The following is a 9,358-nucleotide window of genomic DNA, read 5'->3' as shown; positions in this document are numbered from 1 at the left end:
TGAACTCATTGTTGCTTACAATACAGCATCCCACCCAGGAAGCAGCAATTCACTGGGCTTCCCTGGCAGATGACCCTGAGGAAGGCACTGCTAGTCCCAAATTTTGTGGCATTCAGCTTAAATCCAAAGAGCACCAGGTGCAGACCAAGCTGAAGAGACAAAGCCCTGGAGACCTCTAAATGGAACTTCTGGTGGTTTTTTGTTACTCCAATTCAGCCCCCAGTGAGCTAAAAGCCCTGTTCTGCCCCAAGGCTGACTGATGGCTCTAAAGAAACACCGACAGTTCTAAAAGAGCTGGGGTTGAGTAAATCCCCCCAAAAAACCTGACCACAAGCTGGTTGTCAGCTTCATGCTTTTTCAGCCTCATAACCACAAATGCCTTTTCAGCTGGGACAAGCTGACACAGGGAAATGATGTTCCCTGTTTGCTCCATGACTATTTTATGGTTTCATAGGCATTTTAAGATCCTCTCAGTTCTACATGGTAAGCAAACGCTCTAACAAATGATCAAACACAGAATGGCAGCTTGATATGACACTACTATTTGTAAACAGCTGTTTTTTCAGACTGAAAAAAAATCAAACTCACAGCAGAATCCGAGGAAGTGATTTATTTCCACTTGTCTTTATGAGTTAAAGACAGTATCTTTTCTTTATAAAACAGTATCATGTATTATTTAGAAAATGATTACACCTTTCTTGTCCAAGTTACACCCAGATATGTCCTCCTGTCTATCTTTTAAGGATAGGTGGGTGGGTTGGTTTCTTTCTTTATGAGCAATCCTCAGAATGTAGCGTCAGAAAACATATATAGGTGAGGATAAAGTTACCAGCAAATGGATAAATGTTCCTGGATAATTATTCATTAACAGAGGAACTCATCCACCAACTAGTGCTCCATCGGCTCCTCTGCCTTCTCCACTGTTTCTTCAACGGGCGTAACCGGCTTAGAGAGAGGAAAAAGAAGTATTTTAGGAAGGCAGAAGACAACACTTGACAAATCAGCTTTATCCCCATTGGAGTACCATGAGTGGTAAATGCAGCTTGTGTAAGCCAACAGCTCATGAATTACTGTTATCCGAATTAAACACAAGCAGGACACAGTTGGTAATTAGGAGACTATGGAGGCGTCTTGCAAAGGGCATGAGAAACATATGCAACCACTTCTGCTGTAAAACAGTGGAAACTTGTACTTGATCAGAGATGAGGAAAGAAGATGATATTGGAACAGCCTGGCATAAATCCAGAACAAACTGATTTAATAAGCATCTGAGTTACCAGTTAAGATTAGAGAGTGTTCCTATAGTAATTATGTATTTTAAAAATCGCCTTCCTAATACTCTGTTACAGTAGTAGAATTAAATTTATGTTAAACACAGTAGATCATATCTAATTATTGTCTTTCAACTAAGCCTATTTATTCACATCTGAACCACTCACCTTTCTCTGTGGTCTCTCCTCAAGACCTTCTAGGAATGGTGCTACATCATCATCATCATAGATAGTAAACTCCATGTCTTTGCCCACAATTCCAATTGAAACATTCTGTCAAGCAAAGGGTTGGAAGTAGTGAGAAGCATTTTCCTGCAATTAACTTTGGCTTTACAGCTTTCATTTACAAAAGCTATCATATTTCAAAATCTTCTAAGTAAAGGCATTCAAGGGTTTCAATTTCTTTAATTTTGTTTTCTTTTTCATAACACACAATTTCTCAAAACCGCCTATTTTCATCTCATTTTGATTTTCAGTTATTTTAAGACCTCTAAAAAAACATGGCGAGCTAAGAATAAAAATACATGAAAAATGGTAGATAATTGGATATCCTTAGAATTTTCTTCTTCAACGGGTCCTCAATTCATTGTCAAAAGTTTTTGTAGCTTTGTGATGCTGGATGCTCTAGAAGCTGTTGGTGCATTACCTTCACTCACTGCCCAGGTGAATTACTGACTGTGCTTACAATGCAAAGCTGGGATTCTACAGCTGCAGATAATGCAACTTAACCACTGATCAAAGCTTAAGATAGAGTGAAGCCACCAAAGAAATAATGTTTTATTTAGTGAAAGCATCATTTTTGTGAAGAAACTTAAATCTGAGATGAACACAGAACAGTAGATAAACTGGTGACATGAAATGAAGATATTATCTACCAGTATTCAGCTTCAAAGCTTCAGTACCAGCCATACTTCCAAGAATTTTGTCACAGTTACTTCCAAGTAACAATAGCAAAGGAAACCTAGTCCTTACCTTGGTGGTTAGATCCTGTTCAGCAGGAAGAGTCTCTCTCAGGGCTCGCAGTCCATGTTTAACTAGCTCATTAAGATTACCTTAAAATAGAATCAGAAAGACATTGACAAACTATACATTATTACCTCTAGACACTCATTCCCCTTCTTCCTAATCCTAGTTGACAGCTCCAAGATCAGCTTGGGTCAACTTGACTCCCAGACTTCCTCTCCTTTCTGAGCAGAGCTAGTTATAAAAGTTTTCCTTGAGAAACCAGCCTTCCCCTATATTTGAGGCCAAGTGCATCCATTTTTGACCCCTGCCTTGATTTAAGTTTTTTTCCCCCCAAGCAGGTATTCAATGGTTCCTCATCATCATCCCATACAAAAATAAATTCACCACTTTAAATGCAGCACCTAAATACTTGCCCTGACATACTAACCCTGCTCTGCTATGGAAACACTTTTCCTGAGTTAAAAAGGGCAGAGGCTTTTAATGTTTTTCACAGCTTTTCTTTCCATTAGATGAAATAAACACCCACGTGTTAAGACATGAAAATCTCAGCCATATTCTCTAAAATTTTGTCTTCATGCAGATTTACAGTTATGCCAAACTCGGCTCACAATACTTCATCTCACTCAGTGCAAAAGGATGGAGTGGCAGCAGGAGATAAATTGCAGAATTGATGAATACCAGTGGGTAGAGAGAGCTCCATTACTCACAGTCAATGAACTCAGTCATGTGCCTCTCCAAGTAAGTTCGTGCTGACTGTGAACGAGCACCAATGGACATTGCTTTGCAGTCAAAATAGTTTGCAGAGGGACAAGTCTGGAAGATGTGAGGGCCCATGTCCTACAAAGAGAGAAGAAAAACCCCACAGAATGTTAAACAAATATATAAATTCACACCAAGTCTGCTGCTAGAGCACAAAATTTTCTAAAAGAGTTTTGCTTCGTGGTACATCACACCTACATGTGTGCACAGAAACATGTTTTATATATATTTTATAGTGCTGATCATATCACTGATCTTATGCAATTCCTTCAAAACTGTTGTTTAAAAAACCACAACAACGATTTTTAAAAAAAACTCAAAAACCTCTTTTTCTCTACTTCTCTCATCTGCAGCTTTTAGATGGACAGGATGGCTGGCACAAAAAAGTTTCTTTCTCTGTTTTACAAATTGCACTGTGCTTAAGTATGCTCCCACTTTATGGCTTGCAGCAGGTATTTTACACACATTCTGTCTTACCTACAAAAAAGTAAAAACTTGCTGTAGACTAAACCACACCATCTAAAATTTCAGGCAATATCAAAATTTCCTCCAACCATCCTCATGTCAACAATCTTGAGGACAGAGATTCTCTGTGTGCTGCATTAAGCAAAATGTTGTTGCTAAACAAGTGAGAGAGAGGCCAGTGGTGATTTCCACATCCATTTTTTTTTACTGGAAGTTTTAAAAATAATAGTTTGTAAACATCCAAAATCAATTGCAAAATATTTAGATAAAAAAATCTCATCTTTGCACCTTAAAATACTCAGTAAGTGTAGGAAGGATTAGCTATTAATTAAAACTTCTGAACTATTTTAGGGTAAGATACAGAAAATTATTTCCTTATTCAGAGAATTTTGACCAGTCTGCCTCTTCCATCTTTCCCTCTCAACATTTATTTGTTGCATAAAGTTTCCCTAAGCACATTTTCCTGCAGATCAATAGCAGCCAGAGCAGCTTACTCACATCATAGCCTGCGATGAGCAGTCCTACTCCATAGGGCCTCCTGCCGTAGCGCTGAGTTGGAATCTGGGTTTCTTAGGAAAGCTAAGGAAACAATCTCAAAATTATATGATAATTACCCAAGAGTTTTCCTAAACCAAGCAGAGATGGACCAAAATGCAGCCTTATGGGATGTTCTCCAAAAGTATACACAAGCAGCATGAACAAAGAATTGTCCAAAAAACTTTTTCAACTCTTAAGCTGTGACAGATTAAAGTCATTTTATGAAGGAGTAAAAAGCTATAAAAGTGTAACAAGTGTATAAAAAAAGGATACTGCTTCCAATTAGTGACACTAGACGAGAAACTGGAAGAGGTCTATCAAACACAAATCTAGAATCCAAACACTCTTGACGCATGAAATTGCTAGGGAGCAAAAATACAAAAAAAAAAAAAAAATTAAAAATTCAAATCAGTGCATGGATCAAAGACACAATGAGGTTTTGTCTCAAGGCTTGTCTGTTAAGGTAAGCATTTTTGTTTCAATTCTGTTCATGAGAAAAAGGGTCAAAGGCTTTCCATTATTTCATTTCTACATGACCTATCATTGTTATTGAGAAAGTTGACCACAGGTTTGATAAAGTATAAACTGGGCATTTCAGCCATACAAATGCAAAGAAAGTAGAAGTTCATGCAGGCAACAGAAGAATCCTCTGGATAAATGGCAAGGTTAAATGGTAACTTAAAACTTATTTCAGAAATCCTTTGCAGCCCTTCTGATCCAAGTTGCTAAAAGCAAGCCCCCCTGAAGCCTACACAAACAGCACTGTATGTGTTTAATAACTTTCACGAATGTGTGTACACAGAAGCAGCTGCCAGAGGAAAAGATGTGATAGAGTTTCTCAGACTGCTTGGAAACTCTCTCACGCTGAGGAAAGCAGACAGGACTGTTTTACTTGTAACAAAACCAAAGAGCAAAATTTTAGGCCAAACAAATGAGATTTCTGCCAACTAGTTAAAAACTTGCCAGAATTTTATGCTGAGGTCTTTGGCATAATACAACATTAAGCTGCAACTCAAGACTAATCCTTAGCAAAGCAGTAAATGTCATTTGCAATAGTCTGAATGAACTTTCCCTCATAATTGCAGCACTGTGTATGTCAACAAGCAGGATACTCACCACAAGAGTCTTGCATCGGCAGTAAGTCCAGCAATGGAGATACCAATATGGTTGTCAACGTACAGGATTTTTTTCTGATGAGCTGCCAGCTCAGACTGTGCTCTCTATGCATAAAAGAAGAAAGCTATGTGGCAAACTGAACAGTCTGCCAAGCACTGTGGAGAAATCTGCTAACATTTATAGCAAGAACTGAATATGTTCATGAAACAATAAAAAAAATTGAATTCATAAACTTGCAACAGGAGACAAGAAAAACCTAATTCCACTTCAGTTCTCTCAGAACAAAAGAAAGAACAGATTCAAGTTTTGGGAAAAGAAAGGAATAGATTTACTACTTAATAACAAATTAAAAGAAAACAAAAGGAAAGAACACATCTGTTAAAGGAAAAAAAAAATCTTCTCTTCATTTCCTTCACCATTTTGTGAAGATCTGCTTTGCATAGGTACTGGAAGTATTTCAGTCCTCAAGCAAAGGGAATCTGCAATTGCATTTACATTTCATGTCTAAGTACAGACTGCACAAAACTAATTTGCCAGACCAAAACTTTTCTATGAACATTATTGTCCCCACTGAGAGCAGAGTTCAGCAGTTACCTTGAGGGCCACCAGGACAGCGTGTGTTTTTGACTTCAGCCCCACAGTAGCTGAGCCTTGTTTCACTGCTTCCATGGCATATTCTATCTGATGAATTCGGCCCTGCAAAACCAAGTCAAAGGTCATCAATCACTCTCTAGTTAATCCTCTGAATCAGTTTCCAATTTTGCATTTTCAGACCTTTGATGTCCCACCCCAACGGGGACACTCACTGCACAACAGGTTAAATCAGAACGTGATTCAAAGACAGACAGAACTTCCAGCTGAAGTTGGACACTTAACTTTTAATCGGGTTTGCTGAAGAAATTAGTCTTACACAATTGTTGTGTCTCACCAGCCATTCCCCAATAACTTCTGAACAAGTTATTGGCCAACTGCACGTCTGAAACAGGAGTAGAGGTCTCAAACAGGAGTTGAGGTCCCTACAAGTTCTGCAGAGGTGGCCAGGAGCTTTAGCGTCCATGTAACAGAACCACTAAGGGTTTTCCCATTTTCAGCACTCCAGCCCATGTCAGACAGCCAACACGGGCACTCCTATCCTGCAAGCACAGACACCATGGAGATGCATCCCATCAGTTGGGAAGGAGTGGAACACAGTAGCTGTTATGGTGAACGTGCAAGGGACGATCTACAGGATACTACCTTCCCATAGGTTGTTGGGGATTTTTTGCTTAAGGTCCTTTATTTAAGTCTACTAGAAAGACCCTAATGCTGAATTTCATCCCCTGTTGCAACTGGAATTTCAATAACATAAGATATTTCCTGCCCAAGAGCAGCACTGAATTGCTGTGACGTGTCCAACATGAATTTGTCAGCTGTCAGGAATGATATGCAAGACTGTAAAAATGTGAAACCACTTCAAGTTTTTAAATCTCCTATTTTCTTTTCTAACATATTAGAAAACATCTCCCAGTAAAGTATGATTTGCTCCTGCATTGACAGTGCCAAAAACTATTACAGCATCACATCAGTGCCTCAACTCCAAGAATGGATGGAGTAGCAATTGCATCACAGTAGCAATTTTAAAGGTCTTTTTTTAAGAACAAACCCAACACTATTAATATTTTCAAGGCAATTTAAGAAAAACATAGAAATTTGTGCTGTTGATATTTTGCAGTATCTGCTAAAAGTCTCAAGAGAATGTTATAGTTTTAAAAGTAACTTCTAAAGTAACAGATAAGACAAAAAAATTAAAGTTTGTGATACAGAACCTGCCAGAGAAACAGAATCATTAAGAAGGATGAAAACAGCTCAAAGACACCAACACCTTCAAAGGCACCTACACCTATCATAGTATTGAGTGAAAAAAAAGGGAAATATTCAAGATTGCCTTCATGGGGAGTGGAAAGGATAGAACACTCTCTGTTGCACTGTATGGAAAATGTATCTCACATGCAATAGTGCTACATGATGAAGAATTTCAGTAGCCATACAAACCCACAAACTAATGATACATTAGCTTTATACTAATGCAATTTGCTACTCATATTTTAAATAAATCTCCAGTTTTCCTGAATACATAAAAGAGTCTTCTTCCAAGGCTCTGGTCTTCTGTAAGCATCCTGTCTTAAAATATCCATAGTGAGAGAAGAGGCAATATTAAAAGCCTCAGCTGACAGTGGCTTTTAAAATTCCAGAATATTTACTTTCAACACAGCCTGTGTAAGTTTCAGAACACACAATCTATGCTTTCAGTACAAATACACAGTGTGAAACTGATTCAGAAGTAGTAAAATTTCAAATTCAAATGCAAATCTCACTTGAACCTCCCAATTATAAACTAAATAGCTCCTTTCCCATATTATCTAGTGGACAGAAGAGAGAAAGAGCCAGCAATGGCTTAACTTTGGGGAGACTGAAACTGTTTCATGCTTTGTGTACCTTACTTACCTACTTATTGTAGCTCTGTGAATGGATCATAGAGTCATGGAATGGTTTGGGTTGGAAGGGACCTTTACAAGATCATCTCGTCCAACCACCCAAAGATGACAGCATCTCTTTTGCACCTCACAAGTACATTCAGAGAGCAACTGCATTAAGCACCTGGAGGGAACAAGGCCCAGGTAAGCAGCACTTAGGTTCATACACCAGCAGACAGGGATGTGCTGAGAGCTTTCTGGACACCTACAGCCTACAAAGGGAGAGGGGAGCAGCCTGCAGGAAGCTTCAGGCACCTGAGCACAACATTTGTGACTGTAATACCACTGCTGTGAGGTGGAGAAAACCCAAAAATGAAGTTAAAACCCCAGTGAGCAAGTGTATAAAGGTTTTACCTGTGGGCTCCAAACTGTGACATCATTGTCGTACTGGTTGCGAAACTGGAATGAACAAAATAAAACTCATTAGTATCCCTAATAAGCTAACAGAGTGCTCCTGGAGGAAACCCTGGTTTTCACAGAATCCCAGCACTACAGAATCATTAAGGTTGGAAATATCTCTGATACATCGAGTCCAATCTGTGACTGAACACGACCCAGTTAACTAGGCCATGGCACTGAGTGCCACATCCAGCCTCCCTAAACACCTACAGGGATGGTGACTCCACCACCTTCCTGGGCAGCCCATTTCAATAACCACCCTTTCTGTGAATAAGTTCTTACTTTGTTAAATTCCTTTTGTCAAACTGTTAAGTGGAAGGGATCTCTAGAAATCATCCAGTCCAGCCCCCCCTGCCAAGGCAGGGCCGCAGGAGCAGTGACACAGGAACACATTCAGGTGGGTTTGAATGTCTCCAGAGGGAGACTCAATGGCCTCCCTAGGCAGCCCTTCCAGTGCTCTGACACCCTCAGTGTAAAGAACTTTTTCCTTATGTTGAGGTGAAACTTCTTTTGTTTCAGTTTATGGCCATTGCTCCTCATCATGTCACCGAGCATCACTGAAAAGTGTCCGGCGTCCGGCACCATCCTCTTCGCCCGCCTTTGAAATACCTGTATGCATTAATAAATCCCCTCGCAGCCTTCTCGCCCAGACTGAACAGGCCCAGCTCCCGCAGTCTCCTAACAACAGAGATGCTCCAGACCCCTGGAGAGATATCTACATGCATCCTCACAGGGCCTCGGAAGTCTCCGTCCCAGGGCCGAAGCAGGGCAAGCTCCCCGCTCCCATTTGTTTTCACGCCGGCAGCGAGGCCCAGTCCCGCCCGCGGCCCCGCGTGGCCCGGGAACTGCTTACTCACGGGCCCGCTCCCTGCCGCCCGCTCTCCCGGCTCCCCCGTGTCGGCTGGGCAGGCCGGGCAGGCGGCGGGGGTCCCCTATCCCGGGCCGTGTCCCCTGTCCCGCCCCGGCGGCCCTCACCATCGTCCTGCTTCCCGGCGGCGGCGGCGGCGGCTCCGGGCAGCGCGGGGCAGCGAGCGCTCCGGGTCGGGAGCGGGCAGGCGGCGCCAGTCGCGCCCCGAGTCATCGATGGGCCGCGCCTGCGCACTGCCTCTGAGGGGGAGGCGGCTCGTTGAAGGCCGATTTAAATTACCGAAATTGTTTTGTTATTTTTAAGCTTTCTGATAATAAAAAAAGTTTATTTGGTTCGGAAACGACTTCCTTTCCTCACCGTTTTTGTGTGGGAACAGGATGTATAAACATTTTATGAAGAGAGCTGAACAGCTTTCAGGTCTCCCAGAGGTTGCAGTAAATATTCCCGCAGCCGCTCCCCAGTGC

General features: G+C 41.2%; 1 protein-coding gene across 1 annotated transcript; it reads right to left on the bottom strand.

The window, feature by feature from the left end:
• Positions 1 to 595: 595 nt before the first annotated feature.
• PSMA1 (proteasome 20S subunit alpha 1) lies at positions 596 to 9,107 on the bottom strand. Its single transcript, XM_053981143.1, is given in 12 exon segments — positions 596 to 945; positions 1,440 to 1,544; positions 2,244 to 2,323; positions 2,945 to 3,074; positions 3,960 to 4,030; positions 4,272 to 4,360; positions 5,115 to 5,218; positions 5,709 to 5,810; positions 7,982 to 8,026; positions 9,002 to 9,016; positions 9,019 to 9,074; positions 9,077 to 9,107. Coding segments are annotated over 12 exon segments (885 nt in total). The 3' UTR covers positions 596 to 888.
• Positions 9,108 to 9,358: the final 251 nt, after the last annotated feature.

Source organism: Vidua macroura, chromosome 6, assembly GCF_024509145.1.
Source record: "Vidua macroura isolate BioBank_ID:100142 chromosome 6, ASM2450914v1, whole genome shotgun sequence".
NCBI classification, from domain to species: domain Eukaryota; kingdom Metazoa; phylum Chordata; class Aves; order Passeriformes; family Viduidae; genus Vidua; species Vidua macroura.
Note: the sequence above shows the minus strand (reverse complement) of the source record. Positions and strands in the feature narration are given on the sequence as shown.